The 18,458-nt window shown below is 45.5% G+C and overlaps 1 protein-coding gene across 2 annotated transcripts in view; it reads right to left on the reverse strand.

Annotated features, from left to right (window-relative positions):
- ANO6 (anoctamin 6) overlaps positions 1-18,458 on the reverse strand; it is a 172,963-nt gene that overhangs the window by 92,049 nt on the left and 62,456 nt on the right. For both annotated transcript variants that reach the window (XM_084748943.1, XM_084748942.1), the window contains one exon: positions 8,208-8,290. In XM_084748943.1, coding sequence (XP_084605069.1) covers positions 8,208-8,290 — 83 coding nt within the window. The remainder of the gene's footprint in view (positions 1-8,207; positions 8,291-18,458) is intronic.

Here is an 18,458-nt window from a genome sequence, read left to right on the forward strand (position 1 = left end):
GTCTTTTATTTTAAAAAACAAAGAAAAGGAAAAAAAAAAACCAACCCTCTCTACTTTGTGTCTTTACCTGCCAATTGCCACTGCCTGATGATGTCACACTCTTGCAGTTATCAGGAACCACCTCTCAATGTGCTCCCTTTCCAAGGGGGAGCACTGAGAATGGGAGGTGGCTTCGCTGACCCTGAGCAGAGACCTGGTGCTGTCTTCCCCGGGGACAGGCGTGGATGCAGCCTGGATTCCCACTGGCTTCCCGACACCCTCATCACGTGTCCTGCTCATACCACGCGTAATTAGCCCAGCACCCCATCGTCCCACGCCATCAGCCCTCAGCTTCCACTGCTGTGCTCTCTGCTTATGAACAGGGGGCAGGCCTTCACCTTGCTCCATATTGATTTGTCTCCTCAGTAAACTGATTTCCATCCATTATCCCGCATTCCTCCTAAGATCGATTACCTGGTAAATGCCATCTCCAGGACTATACTGTTTCATTTTTGTATTTAGAGGCAGGGCTTTTGTTCGTTTGTTTGTTTCTGTATTCCCTTACTAAATTCAAAGAAAATGAACACATGTGCTTTCACCCACTCTACTTGTCTAATTAACTCCATTAAAAAAAAATTAACATACCCAGGCTGGAATTCTGTTCCTGCTGAGACGACCAGCCTCACGCTGGTTCCTGGTGACCTCTGACCTCTTCCTAACATTCATAAACAGCATACTTAGAGACCTTCTGTAACATTCTAGGAGACGAACATTCCGGCTTTGACACACCCACCATTCATCAGTTTGGTCTGTGCTCAATATCTTCCCTAAATCAATGTGCACCCCCTCTGCTCCCTCTTCCTCCCCCTCCCCCTCCCACTTTTTGAAAAATATCCCATTTGTCATCCCCTGGCACCTATATCACCTATGTTACCTCAAGACTAGTCACTGTGGTTCCACAAACCGGCACCCCCACTTCTGGACACCCTAGCTGACGTGCAGCTCCAGCCAGAAAGCTCCCCCCTATCTGGAGCACTGTGACTCTTCTCTGGGGCTTTGGTTTGAGGCCTCAGATCCCAAGGCACATTTCAGGCGCACTACTACGAAGACCACTCTTGAGCAGCCTGGACACCTGTGGCCGCTCACTGGGGCTAACCTCCCATCACAGAGAAGTTTGATAGCCTGTTTGCTCTGTGACCTCCTACAGGGAGCTGGCTTCCCCCCACCCCCCCCCACCCCCCTTAAACCCCCCCCCTTCCCCCCCGTGGGGCCTACTGCTGTTGCTTCATTGTCTGGCAGGACTCAAAAGCAACCAGTCAGTTACTCTATACTGTCACACTATGCATTTGCTGACATAACTTTGGACTTTACTTTTACTCACTTCAGAGTTGTGGGGAAAAGTGTACAGGGGTGGGTTTGAACCGGGAGTGACGTGCGTGGTAGGCAGGCCTCTCTCTCTCTCTCTCTTTGAGCTAATCCTTATACCTTTTATTTTGAGGCAGAATCTCTTTTAAGTTATCCAGAGTGGCCTTGAACTTGGGAACCACCCGCCTTAGCTCCCAAGTGGCTGGGACTACTGCCTTGTGCCAACAGGACTAACAGGACTGGCTTTTAAATTTTTTTAAAAATAATTTTTAATGATTTTTGGGGGGCAGGGTTTCTGAGACTGGCTTTCTGTGTCATAGCCCTGGCTGTCCTGGACTCACTTTGTAGACCAGGCTGGCCTCGAACTCACAGTGATTTGCGTGCCTCTGTCTCCTAAGATTAAATTAATGATTAAAAAAAAAATTAGAATGCTCCAGAATGTTGAGAATGGGATTTGGTAGTATTTTACGTTGGCTCCAATGGGCGTGGCCTGGCTGCCCCTGTAGTCTAATTTCTACCACCTCCCTGGAACAGGCTTTCTGTATTCCACAGACGTAACTCAGAATTTCTGAATGGCGTCTCTGCAAGTCTGCCTATTTCTGCTCATTTTCCTCCATGCTAGTAATTCATAAAAATCAGGCTCTGGACCAGCCGCACAGAGCGAGAGTCCCTCCATATTCAGACAGCGTACACAGTTCATCACCTTTTCCCCTGACTGCACAGTATCCTTGCGATGCTGAAACACCTTGTGAATACCAGCCACAGCAAAATGGTCCAAGTAAGAGATTCTAACGTGCTCATCTTTGATTTCACTCCTGTTATGAGAGTCCTTCTGTCAAGTTAAATATTAAATTCCTTTGTTTGTTTGCTTGGGATTGGGGGCACTGAGGTCCTTTTCTCTTCCTGTTTTGAGTGGTCACTGCAGAAGACACAGGACAAAGACATCCTATCTCTCTCTCTCTACACAGAAGATTGTGCATCCGAGTGAGGGGATGCCTGAGGGGATGCGTGAGGGGACACGTGAGGGGATGGTCCTGCATCACTCCCACAGGTACTGATCTTGAAACTGGAGAAAGACAGTAAGACTTTAGTTGACTTGAGAGATTAGCCAGAAAGACCACAGGCTGGCAGTAAAATAAGTCATTTTTAATAGCTCCAGGATCCAGCTGCCTCAGAAGTAACCAAAGCAAGGGTGGAGAAAAGCAAAAATGATTAAAATCCTTGAATTTGCTGTTCGGCTTTTTTTTTTTTTTTTTTTTGGGCTTTTGGCTTTTGGCTTTTGGCTTTTGGGAGAGACAGGCTAGCCTGGAATTTACTCCTAGCAATCCTCCTGCTCCCCAAGTATTGGCACTAAAAATATGAGCCCTCATGCCTGGCTCTGAAACACGAACCCTGACCTACCCTGTTGGAAACAAAATCTGCAAACACGATTTCTGGTAGATTGTTCTCAGAACAACCCCACACCAGAGAGAGGTTAAAACTGACTTTTTACACGTTTTCAGACCAGTCGGCCTCTCAAGAGGAGATTCCTTTCCTTATAGGGCTATGTGATCAGAGCCTTGAGAGCTCTCAGAACAGAGCGTCTACTTCCCAGATGCTGCTCCTGGCTGCTGAAAATTCTGCCATGCGCTGCCCACCCCATCTCTCCCAGCTCCTGCTGCTCTCGCCCTTCCATGCCCTAACTGCCATAGCCAATAAAGACACTGCCATCCCTTAGAAAGGTTCCGGTCCTTTCTGGCCAGCACCACATTCTTCCGATGTCATAAAGACCCCAGAGGTACCCCCTTCAGCCCCTCCAGTCCCTTTCTAATCACTGTGCTCCCGTCTTCTCTAAAATATATCACACTTCCTCCTGCCAGAGACACTCAGCCCTCTTCACACCCTCACTGACACGTTCTCTCATTTCTCTCCATGTCTGAGGGATATTATGGTGCTGCCGACGGGATCAGCTACCTTCTGTTCCCTCTGCTACCAAGAAATCCTAGACCCTCCTCGTGGCTTTCCCTAGTCTCTCCCTCTCTACAACCTCTCCAGCTGCAAAAACATCCTCGTGAGGACTCAGATTATAAATAGAAGCCCACAGGCAGTGAGAATGCTTTTTCGTCACTCTGACTTGCAAAACGTCGCTTTGCGGGTCTTCGCTTCCCAGAGAGAGGCGCTCCAGAGAACTTCTCGCGGTACTCTGGCTGACTCTGGCCACTCCCACTGACTCGGGCTGATTGGGCAGAGCCTTGTTGCTTCTGCTGGATCGTGCAGCTGCTGATTCCTACTGCTGTTTGGTGTTTGCTATTGGATTGGACTGCTGGTATCCTGACGATGCACAGTGGAATTGCCCTAAGGAACTATGTCTAAAAAGTCCACATTTCCTTGGGTGGTGGGAAGGGAGGTAGAAGCATTTAAGAACCCTAAATAAAGTAGGTTTTTGAAAAATCTAAGCCTATAATCTGTAGTCTACTTTTATAGCATCTGGGTTTGTTTGTTGGTTTTATTTTTACATTTATGATGATGATGATGATGATGACGATGACGACGACGGTGTGTGTGTGTGTGTGTGTGTGTGTGTGTGTGTGTGTGTGTGTGTGTGTGTGTGTGTGTGTGTGTGTGTGTCTAGACAACCTAGTCAGTTCTCTCTTCCTCCCACCTGGGCTTTGGGGATCAAAGCCAGGTTACCTTGGCTTGGAGGCTGGTGCCCTTACTCACTGAGCCATCTCATCGACCTCACCCTCTACTTCTAAGTCTTCACTCTCCTAGATGACCTGAGGCTCAGGCTCTCAGTTCCCAGCATCATTTCCACCATTCACCCATCCCCAGAACCACAGCCCTCCATGCCTTTCTTCACTCATGCTCTAAATGACAGACATCACTCACACAGCTGCCATTTCTGTAGATCATGAACTAATTGCTTTAGATACTATAATGTCAGCGAATTGAGCTTCATTGATAGAATACATGATAATGAGAGAAATAAAACAGCATGGGGGACCCCTCTGCAAGGTGCAGCATTGCTCAGTGGGTAAAGCTGCTTGCTGCCTGACATGAACACATGGCCGCCTGAAAGAACTGACTTCACAAAGATGGGCTTCCTCTGATCTACGAGTGAGTGCCATGGCACATGTGCCCCTCCCAATACCAGTACCAACAAGTTTGCTTTCTAAAGATAGCAGCGTGGGGGAAAACATTCCTAATGAGATGTTAACTATTTTGACTGTACTTCTGCAAAACTGCAGCAGGACCAAAATGGCTTCTTACCATAGAAAATCACCAAGTTTCTCTGTAAAGCGTGTTTAACCACATCCTTATCATATTGACTCCCTCCCAACACATCTGCCTTACCCCACCGTGGGTATATGTCATCATTTCTAGTCTCCACATGTCCCCACCTTCCACAGGTGTGACATAGGAAGAACACACGTGCCTTGTGCCTGCATCTCTGTTCATCATGATAGCATTCTGGCTGACTTGAGGCCTTCAGTCTGCAAAGGATGCACCTGTGCAAAGGGCAAGCACCTGTGTGGGACAGTGAGGCAGCAGCAAAGCGGAGGTGCGAGGAAAAAGAGTGGAGGGCAATGGAGCTGCTACTGCCCACAAGTCGTAGGCAGCGACAGGGGTGTCAATCTGCTCAACTTAACGTAGGCTCTGCAACGGCCTGAGAATCACGGTACACGTGAGGGTACCACTCACTCTAGCTCCAGTGGCCTAGGCTAAGTCAGCTAACACGGCTTTGAAACAGATCTACAGAAGGAAGTAACCTGAAAAGCAATCTCTTTCCTCCCCGTTGAAAAACTAGATAAACACAGTTACGTAAACAACACCAGCTCTCAACCCGCCTAAAATCTTGGCCATCTGATAATAAGGTCTGAGCATATACTGTGTGCTTTTTCTTCAACTCAGAAAACTGCAAAATGCCAGATGGAAAAAAATTAAAAGCAAAACAAAACAAAAGAGACCCCCAAACAGAAAACTGACTTGTCCAACTTCTGTTATTCCCCTCCCCCTATGGATTGCAACTTTGTTTTGCCATGAGGGCCTCTGGCTCCCACATCCCATCATCGCCCTGGTTTTAAGTAGCTTGTTGTCATCAACTTACCTGATGCCCTGGCATTATCCCAGACCACTTGCTTCTAAGAGCAGCGCTCTGTCTTCCCTAACACTACAACCTGCTGCCTATATAAAAGCCTTCTCTTAAACAGACCATGCGGTTCCCTAGAGGGTCCCACTCTCAAGGGACCTCCCTCTACACCCTGTTTGTTTACTGTGGAGACTGCGTGTGGTAGCATCTGTTTATTATCAGGCCAGGAGTACTGGCAACAGTGGTGCTGGGAAACAAATACAAGCAGCTACTTGCAGGCTTCACAAGAACTTGGGTGTGAGGCACTGGGACATGAAGACCTGTCCTCAAGCCCCACGCTGGTTGAAGAGTTACTAGCAGGTGGCTGCTGCCTGAGGGACAGTCATTTCCTTTAGGGACCTGCCCCACCCCCTGAAAATTGTCCACGCTCCAGTGGCAAACTGTACACCTGTATTCGAACTGTATTCGAAGAACAAACTGGACTCAGTAGGTTGAGAAAAAGAGGAAGTGAAATTGGGAGGGAGATATCATAGTAGTAAGTCAGGGAGGAGCTGAAGGGGAAACAGAGAGTGGATTATAATCAAATATATTATATGTGTTATGTTTATACACATACACATATGATACATATGCAATATATGCAACATACAAAGAATAAACGTAAAAATGTTTTTTAAAAATAATTCTTTCCTGGATGAGAAGAACGTGTAGACAAAGGCAGTTAGGTAACCAGGCTTTCTGCTGCTGGGATAGAACACTGATAAGAAACACCCTGGAAAGCAAAGGGTTTGTTTCACCTCAGACTTCCAGGTAACAGTCCATCACTGAGGGAAGACAGGACACTTAAGACAGGGACTGAAGCAGAGGCCGACTTACTGGCTTGCTCAGCTCTCTTTCTTCTTAAACCCATGCCCACTTGCTAGGGAGGTCCCTGAAGACTGGGGTCCCTCCATCAATTAGCAATTAAGAAAGCGCCTTACAGGCATAGCTTCAGACTGCTCTGATGAAGGCGACTCCTCAGCTGAGAGTCCCTCTCTGCGCCTGTGTCTTGGTTTGGGTCAAGATGGCAAAAACTAACTGGTAGACAGGGACACAGAGGTGTGCTGTCAAGTGTGCCTATAGGGCGATCGTATATACTGTGTCAACACTATAGTCTTAATGAAATGACTGGCAGGAATTCCTGAGGCCCAACGGTAAAAAATTGAAATGAAGATTCTTTCCGGTTTCAGTGTCTAAGTTCTCAGAACCACAGCTGTCATAAGTTTCTCTGAGACAGCCGTAGTCGGCGATCCCAGATTCTGCTTGTGGTCATCGGAGCTGACAGTCTTCTAACTTTGAAAATGAAAAGCGTAAAAGTCAAGAATCTAACGCTGATGGTGGAAGAGGATGGACAGCTTATCTGTGCTATCTGTGAGCCACTGCCGAGGGGAGCCAGGCGCCAACACCTCGGCGTACTATCAGCTGCTGAGGGAGCTTTCATTTTAATGCGCACCATGGCTGTGAAGTGCAAGTGTTATCGGGCGCCCATCACCTTGCTGCTGCTAGTCTTGGTACCTTAGTTATGTTTCAACTAAAATCTGGCTGGAAGGAGAAAAGTCGAGAGGCTCTCTGTGTCTGTGCCAGCGTCCTCTGCTTTTTCATCCAACTGCTCTGCCCTTCACGACATGGGACAAAGGAGTGCACTCTCAGTTCCCCTTCACCAACACTCACCCTGACTGTGACAGGAGTCACTGAGTGCCACGTCTCTGCACTACAGCGCATTGATCTTCACAGCAGGCCATCTGCAAGGACACTGCAAGAGCCTCACTCTTGAGATGAAAATGGCACTGTGGGTACAGTTTTGTATGCAATCCTTGTCAGTCTTGAGTACTTTTGGTCTCTATATTCATGGCTCAATAGAGTGGGCGATCCATACAGAGTGAGAGAGATGAGTCGCACAAAATCAGAGATGCAGTCACACTCCAACTACTGGACTGTTGAAGGTATATCACACTTTGAAATTAAACCAACACACACACACACACACACACACACACACACACACACACACACATCGTAAAAGCAAATGGCAGACAAAGTCATTTACAGTGAGGAGAACACTGGGTGATGCGGATGAAGGCTGCCATGCCTTCCCTCTTCTCTGGTGCCACAGTAAGGCATGAGTCAGAGCCAAGCACTTCCGGAGCCCAATATAAAATCTGTTTGAAAGGCATGCTCTCTGCAAGACATCCTCCGTCCTTAACTTTCTCCAGACAAGGCACTGATTAAAAATCACAGTGGCATCTAATACGACTTTTAATTCCTTGAGGGTAGGCACCATGGCTCATCCTCAGTGTCTGACTGAGTGGGAACACTAGTTTCCCTCTTGGTAGGAGGACGCAATAAAACATCCCCAGCCCTACCAGGATGGGAGGATGGAAGGAAGGAAACGAGAAACAGGCTGCTCCGGGGTGAACAACAGCCCTGGCCAGAGCACTGTCCCTGCTCGGTCAAGACTGATTGCCAAGGTCACAGAGAGCAGAAACCAACAGCAACAGACTCAGGCAACAAAGCAGGACATTTCACAAACATTCTCTTCACTCTTTTACTACGGAATGAGTTCCTGCCGGTAATCACACACACAGTATGGACTCAAGCCCAGGGCTCAAGTGCAAGTAACCTGCTCTGCAGAGACCCAAAGACTGGACCAGTCACCGAGGAGTCCTATGCCAGGCTGAACCACGGGAGAGTAGAATTCATTTTTTCAAAGAAATTCTTGGTGTCCAATAAAGACAATTTAAGATGAAGTACTTACAAACTCTGGAGTTCGGAAATCCTGCTGGTTCTCCAGTGAGCCGAAGGTGGGGCAGACAATTGTCTGGTCAAAGTTTTCCAGCACTGCAAACAAAGGAGCAAAAGAAATAAGTAAAGCAACGGCAGTCGTGATCCTCAGTATGTGAGGCCCATCTGCAGGTTGCGATGGTTGAAAGCTCTCTCCACCACTAAAATCTTCAGCAACTAGTTCATCCGTGAGGCTAGGGCTCAAAATGCTTTAGGCTGCGTCTAGCGTGGAAAATTACCAGCCTCTCCACTGCAATTAAATGCTGTAGTGCAGCTAGGAAACTCAATATCCCTCTAGTCTCTCAGGGAACTGAAGGGGAATCAGATGAGGGCAGTCATTTTCCGTCTTAAAATATACTGAAAGTCAGTATCTGGCAGGCATTAATGGGAGCCCAATAAAATATCCCAGTAGATACTTTTAACTAATAACAAGTAAAGTTAATTACAATAATATAATTAACCCCTAATAATTCATTAACATCTAAATACATAGTCCATATTAAACATTATCAGTGAACTATTTTACAATATAATTTAACCCCTAACAACATATTAACAGTTGAATGCATAGTCCATATTAAAGAGAATCAGTGAACTATTTTACATTTTTCTTGGACTAAGTCTTGGGGATCCGGGATGTACTACAATCCGTATCTCAGTACAGATGAACCATAGTCAAAAGTCCAGCAGCCACAGGTGACTATGGCCATGGTATTAGGTGACTGCAGCATGAGGTGGGGTCCAGGAGCCAAGTCCAGGATGTGGTCATTCAACCAGGTCTATCTCTATGTAGTCATCAAGACCCTGACACAAATAAAGGGGCTGGCCCGGTGAGAAGGGCACTGAGAACGCAAACGAACCATACACACTGTGTGTGGTTCTGGGATCAAAGAGCTTAAAAGAAGTGAAAACCTGCATAAGGGATGTGTTGAGTGCTGGGGCTTGATCAGCAGTAGAGCACTTGCACTGTTCAAACATGAGCGCTTTAAAAAAAAAATTGGGAAATTTCAAATAAGAATAAAGTCCTGGATTATACTAGGAATTAGTACATAATCATATAACTTGCATTATTTAGAAAAAACACCATTAAACTGAAGAGTCATTAAATAGTTAAGGATGTCCAAAGCTCAACTGCTTGAAATTTTTAAAATAGATATTCCTGTTTGTCAACGGGCCGATGTGCCTTCAACAAGCCACTGACATGAAAAAGGACAAGGCTAAGGATGCAGAGCCCCGAGGCACAATCAGCAGCCCTCAGAAGGTCCTGACGGAACAGCTAGAAGGGGGCCTTTAATTTTACCTGTAGTAGCAAGAATCTTACAAGGTTTTGTGAAATAGCTTGTTCCTACTGATGCAAACAAATCCCTCTTTTCAGTGCCTAAAAAAAGAACACCTCAACTTGCATAGGGAGACTCACGAGGAGACCTTAGGGTTGTTTACAAACAAACCCCGGTTATCAGCCAAAAGTTGAGACAATTTGCCTCTGCCACAATACATAGGACTTGTACCTTGGTTTTTTTTGTTTTTGTTTTTGTTTGGTTTTTTTTTAATCTCAATATCAGAATTACATATTCGACTCACACTGAATACCTCTGTTTGTACACTTAACTCACATGTTAATAACACCGTGACCTGGAAAGAAAGGCCAATAGAACTGGCGGGCAGCACACACAAGTAGGCAGCCACCTCCTCTGAAGAGCTTATCAGAGGAGCCCCCCATGTAAGAACCAGAGAACAAATGGGAAACAGCTGAGAGAAGGCTTGAAGGCATCTCCCAAAGGTGACATTGAGGAGGGTGCACCTGCACAGCCCAGGAGGCCTGCGACCTCCACACAGCCGGTGAAGTGTAGAGAGCAGGCAACCAATGAGCTCGATGTTTCAACAGCTGGTTAGCCCCTGCCCAAGATTAATTCCATCCAGGCAGAGCCGCGGTTCTCAACCTGGGTCTTGACCCCTCTGGGATCCTGTATCAGGCACTTATGTTGTGATTCATAACAGTAGCAAAATTAAAGTTACAAAGTAACAATGGAAATCTTATGATTGGGGGGGAGGGTGCGTGTCATTGCAACATGGGGCACTAAAGGGCTGCAGCATTAGGAAGGCTGAGAACCACTGTCCTAAAACATGGTTGTCTAATACACCAGGCTGTGACAAGCTCTTCACAGCTGGAGCGCAGCTTGGTTCACACACCTGGAATTAAAGGCCTGACCTTTCTACAGTATTTACTGTAGAGATAGTGAAGATATGACAAGCGTGGTATTTATGATCTATTTATTGCTTTATAAAGTCAATGAAATACCATATTTGCATGTATTTTTTTTTTTATAAGACCACTGTAAATCTGATGGCGTCACTCCATTGGCCATCTTCTCTAAATCCCAACAGGATGAGATGTGCAAGTTATCTATTATGTGTCTGAGGTCAAAATCTCAATGGTGTTCCTTTTGTTCCTTTTTTTCTCCTTTGGAAAGGCAGACAGACTTATGTGCCTCGTGACAGAAGAAACAAGATACACAGTACCCAGGGGTTCCATTACATCACAGGCATGGATGCAGAGGAATGGATCTGTGAAAGTATAGAGCTGCTGAGAGGCCTAGTTATTCTCATAATGAAAACATGGTCACAGTTAATGCCAACACGGAAGAGAAACTGGATTTGAGTAAATAAAAACAAACTGGCTCTGCTGACAAGCCGTGTGGGTAAGGACAAAGCCACAGCTGTTTCTCCCTGGACCTAACACAGCTGAGAAGTGCATGACACATGATGCTAATACAATAGTTAGTCTTCTTCAACTTACGGGCTCGGGAAGTCTTAGGTTATCAAAAAGGAGAGTTCCAAATAAATGGGAAAAAAATTCATTTCTTTGAAAAAAAAAAGCTAGCTTTAAAATTAAGGTAGAAAACAGAGTTTCCTATTTAAAAAGGGAGTGATAGTTCTAAAAAAGCAAACATGCAAATTAAAAAAAGTAATTTTACTGAATAGATTTTGGAATATGCCTTCAGTATCGCCACTATGTCTTTTACGTTAAACAGTAGGAGTGTTACTGTGAACACTCTCTTCGGTTCACTTAATTTCAGCACTTGGAACATAAAAGACCCTGGGTATGTCTATGTTACTCGTCTGTCAAAGGCAAACTAGAGAGATTGTTCTAGATGCAAGCTTGTGGTCTTGACACAGCAACGGAACTCCATGCAGATGTGGGGTGAAAGGGCAACTGAACGTCAGGCTCGCCCAAAAGACACTGTCCGTTGTACGTTAGCCCTAAGGAGACTAAGGCCCCTCTTCAAGACAGAATCAATGCTAACGTCAGAATCATTTGTCAGTTGCAAGTTAGACAGATTTACAGAGAGCTCTAAGTACCATCAACGAGGGGCTGGACCCGAATTCAACTCCCAGCACCCACGTGGTGATCCATAACCTTCTGTATCTCTACTCCCTGGGGATCTGACAGCCACTTCTGAACTCCACAGGCACTGGGCATGCTTGAGGTACATAGGCATGCAGGTGAAACATTCACACACACAAAATAGGACAACCTAAAAGTAAACAAAAGAATACTCCTAACTGGATTGCCTGAGTAAAAATAAAAAAGAAGCCCATAAAATATCCACTTTTAATGAGTTTAACAGTAAATTGAACACCTAACAAGTAGTTTAAATGAAAATAAGTATATATTTTTTAAAGATTTATAAATATAGTCAGCATAAAAAAGTCTTAAGGTGGAGCCAATTCTGACTTATTCAGCACTGTAAAGTTAAGGACCCAATAAAACAACGTAGTTGCGTGGCCATATTAATGGGTTAATAAAAGGACATCGGCAGCCTCACCAAAAAGTGACGGTCATGTGGTTACTTGTGTACTGATTAAAAAGGAGTGACTTGAATTTACTACCTAGATTACAAAACGAAACAGATATAACCTGTACTACAACACTTACTGAGATTGTGATACAGAGTAGCCAATAAAAGGTCATTATCTATCATCTTAAAGCTTAGACAGCCTATCACCCGTCAGGAAACACAAAACCGTCTCTCAGAAAAATCCATGGAAGAAAACCAAAGTGGCCGATACAGAGAGCTTTGGAATAAAGGTGATTAGAATAGGAACACACTTCTCTAACACACGACACCAGCATGGGCAAGGAATTGGGTCTAGCTGACTCATTTATAAAGGTAATTGTTTACCACTGAAATAATCAGACACACCGAATATGTGAGACAGCAGGTCATGCCAGGCCTGAGCTGGGGGGTGTAGCTCTGGCAAAAGGCACTTGCCTGGCATGTGAAACACCCCAGGGTTCAACACCCAGAATTGGGGAGAAAAAAAAAGAGTAAGAATGACAGGGCCAAGTGCAAAGGGCCTGGACCAAGGGCCCTGATAGGGCTCCAGGCCTAATGTGACCTGCTGAGTTCAATCAGCATATTTATCCCAACCTGGCAATAACAGTTTCCTCGGTGATATCACAGGGTCAACAAAGATACCAATAACAGTTCAAAAGCATGCTATTAAAAGTGGGTGTGGGGGTGCTAGAGAGATAGCCTGACAGTTAAAAGCACTGGCTGACCTTCCAGGGGACCTGAGTTCAATTTCCAACACTAACAACATCTGTGACTCCAGCTCTGGAGAATCTGGTGCCCTCTTCTGACCTCCAGTCACACAGAGGGTGTGCAGACATACACACAGGCAAAACACCCATACTTTAAAATAATAATTTTAATTGAACACTATGTAAATATAAAGTAAGTCTGCACATACAAATTCAATAATGTGAAAAAATGAAAATGCAAAGTTACTGGGCATACTAGTCTGTGCCTGGCACTTCCAAAAGTCTGATCTTATCTATTCCTGTTTCTGCCCTGATTTCCTCAGAAGATGAATAATTTTTTAAGGTTGTCAGTCACCTCAAATCAACAAGTAAAATCAATTGGATTCTGAATCTGTCTTGCTGCAAAACTGAACGTCTTTTAAATACATTAATTTAAAAAAAATTAAAATAGCATTGCAAATACAAATTGAAAGACTATTAGCAAAAATCCGTGCCAACACATGGCCAGACAGAAACAGACGCCTAACACGGCAGGTGAGGTGGCACAGTGCTGGAATCCCAGCACTCAGGGGGTAGAGACAGGACCAGGGCTGTGAACCCAGCCTTGGCTACATGGCAAGTTTGCAGCCAGCCTGGGCTGTATAAAATCCTCTCTCTAAAACCTAAGACATCTTGAAAACCAAAGGGGGGAAAAATCATGCCATGGAACTGGCTGGCAGCGGTTATAACTGGAAGAGTGTTCATGGAGAAGCTCTACAAAACAAAGACATACTGGCAAGCCTACAGACCCAGGAGCCAGGTGAGAAGCGTGCGCGTGCGCACACATGTACTTGCTCATACACGCTGGGGCTTGAACACAGATGTCAAGAGTACAAGCCATCATCTGAGTTCAAATGACCCCAAGAATAAAGAGGTTGCCTTCAAAACTTCCGCGATCTAGTGGATGTACAATCAAAACAGCAATAAGCCAAGGAGGGCTGGAGAGATGGCTCAGTGGTTAAGAGCACCGCCTGTTCTTCCAGAGGTCCTGAGTTCAATTCCCAGCAACCACATGGTGGATCACAACCATCTATAATGTAATCTGATACCCTTTTCTGCAGATAAAGCACTCATATGCAATAAATAAATCTTAAAAAACAAACAAACAAACAAAAACAGTAAGTCAAGGGAGTGACCTGCGTCACCTGGGGACACTAGACACGGTTTTATACCCAGATAGGGCAGAACACCTAGTGGCCTACCTGGATGTTCTACACCTAGCGTTTTCTCCTCCTCCTTGATAGAAGCCTCAGGAATTTGGATCCTAGAGCATCTTGTACTCGACCCCAAAGCCAGCCTTCCCCGGCCACTGTGCTAACACCCTCGAGACACTTTTCCCAGCAGCCCCTGCCTTCCAGAAGGACCGGCCTGCCTCACCCGACTCCCATGTCACTTAACCGCCTAACCTGGTCATCCCACGCCACTCTTAACAGTCACATTTGGCTCCCAGCTTTGACGTCCCTTTCTCTGATCTCAGTTTAACTGTATCTACTGGGCTGTGGTGACAAAGTGAACGCTATTCCTCTTATTACCAGGAGGTTGCTTGCAAGGGTACAGATGGTTACAGGGGGATTTTAAAATAGGGTCACTCAGAGTCACCGTTGAGAAGAATATTAACAGCGGAGCTGTAGTGGGTTTTTGTCAATATCATTCTGGGAGGGAGCTGCGGGAGACTGTCAAAGGAGTTTTGAACGTTGACCAGAAAAGCCATTGGGTGTTCAGACCTTACTGAGCTGTTGTGCACCTTGGGAGGTGATGCTGAGAGTAGTGCAGGTGATGGAGGCCTGGCTTGGGAAGATCCAGAGGGAATTTGGAGAGGTCTTCAAAGACACCGTCAGGGTTGCTTACACGCTATTCCGAATTACGAGTGCGCGCTGCGTCTAGCCAGCTGGAGCTGAGAAATCAGTTGTGGTTAAGAAGAGACGCAGCATCACCACCGAAGTCATCTTCAGGGAGTGTTCCTCAGGCTCAGCACCCAGAAGCTGCGTCAAGCTGAATTAGGTAATGTGTCACAGTCTCCCGCTCCCACATGACACTGCTGCGAAGCTGCTGAGAGGTCAGGAGAAGGCACTGGTGAGGACGCAGACCCAGCTGCAGTGGGGACCCAAGGATGGGAGGAGTCATGGGGAAAAAGCTGAGACTTAGCACCATGTGGCAGGGGCGGAGTCCTTAACAGAGGCCAGGCCATTGGTGAAGTGCAGCCATGAAGACCCCACCTTTTAGAGATGCCAGGACTGCTAGATGGTCACCCAGGACAGCAACAGCTCTGGAGAGGAGCCTGTTTGAGCCTATGAGGTATGCTATGTGAGCTGCCCGAGCACTTAGGTTCCAGAGGATCATGAGTGAATCTCAGATGCCAGACATTAAGCTACTGGGTTTAACAGTTCGGTTTTACTTTATTCAGACTGTGGCTATACACTAGCTCTTCTTTTTTGAAATAAGTATATAACTTATTTTTTGTTTTACAGAAGTAGACAGTTAAAGATACCTTTTGTTTCTAGAAAAAAAAATAAAAAGACTTTGGATGTTTAAAAGAGATTGGACTTTTAAAGCATTGATTTTTTTTTTCTTTAAAGACTAGGTTTTTCAAACTTACACTGTGTTTTATACTGTAATAATATTAACACAACATCTTTGGACAAACAAGAGGACAAAAAAGAAGTTTATACTTTAATAATGATGTGTTTGTGTGTAAAGTCACTTGTGTTGGCTAATTTTGTTGTTTATTTTTTTCCCCCAACCTGACACAAGCCAGGGTCATCTGATAAGAAAACCTCAATTTAGAAAATGCCCCGTCAGACTGACATATGGGGCATTTTTTTGATTAATGAAGGATGTGGGAAGGCCCAGCCAGTCCTGAGGTGTCTGGGGTATATGAGAAAGCAAACTGAGAAAACAAAGGAGAGCAAGGCAGGCAGGGGGCACTGTGAGGCAGTCCCTGCCTCCAGCCTCCTGCCTGGAGTTGCCTCCCAACCTTCTCTGCGATGAACTGTATAAACTATAAAGCAGAAATAAACTCCTCCTTCTCCTGTTTCTGCCCATGGTGTTTTCTCCCAGCAACAAAAAGAAAACTGAGGTGAGCTCCCAGCGCCCTGTGATTCCTCCTAGCGAGTGTAGTTACTTAGGTAAGGAGAAAGCTCTATGCCAGACACAAGCTGCACTGGGCCACGGTGAGACTTGCGCACACTGAGGAGGCCTGGCACAGTGCCTCTTTCAGACAATAGTCTACAAAAACTTGGCAAACGGTTGACAGAAGGAAAAGACTCAAGCTCCTCCTCACCCTACCCATTTCGCTGCCACCAAACTCCCCAGCCAGGAGCATTCCACAGGAGAACAAAATGGAAGGAAGCCGCTGTCCTTCCTGGTGTCTGTCCAAGAGAAACTAATTCTAAAGGCGACCTTCATCCATACACTGCAGCATCCTCAAGAAGGGCGCCAGCGAGCACACCGCCCCGTCATGCCGTTTTTGGCTCCTCTTACAGACACACTTGGTCTTGTCAGCACACCCTTCTCCCCAAACACTCAGCTCTGGAAATAATCTCAGAAGCCCAACAGATCCGCTTCAGAAAAGCTTTGAAAACGTGATCACATTGTTCACTCTCACAGCCCACACGGCCAGTCAATGCTTCACAGGAAACCCCACTGTGTGCTCTGAACTCACAATGGATACACTAAAATTGTCTGCTCTTTTACCGACTTACATTTTCTAGCAGGCATACGTATACACATTACAGATGTTAGCCAGTTTCCACTGGGCCTTTTAGCAGCGTTAACTTCCAGTGTTGCACAACCATCACCCCTCTGACCAAGTCAATCACCCCAGAGACTCCGTAACCATTAAGCAATAATTCCCAATTCCCCTTTCCTTCTGCCTGAACATTTCTAAAATTTTTCTGTTTCTATTCACTTGCCTTCTGCATATGTCAGGCACCTGGATAATTCAGTATCCGCCTTTTTTTTTCTTTAAATGTCATATGTGTGTGGGTATTCCGCCTGCATGTATGTCTGTGCACCACCTGCACGCAAATGCCACAGAGGCCGTAAGAGGGCAGGCAGCATCTGGGCATCCCTGGAACTGGAATTAAGAGATGGATCTGAGCCACACTGTGGGTGTTGGGAAGCAGATCCGGGTCCTCTGGAAGAGCAGCCAGTGCTCCTAACAACTGATGTGTCTCCGCAATCCAATGTCTGCCTTAGTATTTCAATTAGTGTAATGTTTTGTACTGTCTCCAATGATCTTTTTGATGACTGACTCCATTGCATATACAAACCACATTTTGTGTGATCACTTATCTACTGGTGAATATGTGGGTTACTTCTATCTTTGGGCTCTTCCTACTAGCACCTCAGTGAATATTTAGTGGCCATTTAAGTCCTTACTTTTCAGTTGATCTGGTGAGTCGGACAGTACACCTTAGCTTTTGGAGGAGCCACCAAAGCGTTTTGCCAGGGTTGCTGCTGTCTGACAGTCCCAAACAGCATCTGAGTGTTCTAACACCCCCATGAGCCCTTGCTCTTTTCTGTGCTGATATTTTTTTTTCTCAGTAGCTGCCATGCAGGTAGGTGCTAAATGGTGCCAAGGTTCTAATTTGCACTTCTTTAATGACCAGTGTTGCTCTGATACTTTTTACTTGCCACTGGCTGTCTGAACGCACTCTTCAGAGACCTGCCAACGCAAGACCTTTCCTCGATTTTCAAAAGGGTTGTCTTTTTGTGGAGCACAGGAATTCTTTATGTACTCTGGATATTACAGACATACTAGATACACGAGTTCTGATTATTACTCCTTAAAAAAAAAGAGAAAGTCTAATTTGTCAATAATATCCCCTCGATGCACAAGTTTCTAATTTTGATGAAATTCAGTGATCTGTTTTATAACTCTTTTGCTGCCCAAGCTTTTTGTGTTTTTCCAAGAAGCCATTGTCAAATCCAAGGCCATGTGACTCATTTTTGTTTTCCTCTAAGGGAGTTACAGTTTTAACTCTTACATTATTGACAGACTCTGAGGTAGGAAATTCAGTCTCACTCTTGTTGTGTAGAAGTCTAGTCAACCCACCATCACTTTTGAGAGACTCCGCTCTGCCTTCATGGAGAATTCAACAAGCCAAAAAGCTGCGACTTTATGTCTGGACCCACACTCTGCTGCAGCACCACTGCTCGTGGCTTTGCTTTAAATTTTGTGGGGTTTGTTTTTGTGGGGTTTCCGAGGCAAGAGTTTCTCTATGTAGCCCTAGCTGTCCAGCGACTTACTTTGCAGACAAGGCTGGCTTCGAACTCACAGAGACCCACCTGCCTCTGCCTCAGTACTAACACATAGCCCTGAGGCAGAGGAGGTACACAGTACTAGAAATGTATGCCACCACACCCAGCTCTGCATTAATTTTTAAATTAGCTCATGTGAATCCTCCCACATGATCAACTTTTATATTTCTATACACTTTCCCCATTCAATACACATCCATTATATAACTGAAGAGTAATGCTATTTAATTGTGCTGATCTGGCAATGTTTTTAAAATTAGGGCTGCAACAGCTGAGGTTCTATAGACGACAAATGGTATTCATTACAGAAACACGTCCGAACCACATCTTGGAAACCTCGCTATCACTTTACATCTGAAGGGGTTCAGTCTCCTGGGG

Source organism: Acomys minous (assembly GCF_964271855.1).
Source record: "Acomys minous genome assembly, chromosome: 12".
In the NCBI taxonomy this organism is placed as follows: Eukaryota; Metazoa; Chordata; class Mammalia; order Rodentia; family Muridae; genus Acomys; species Acomys minous.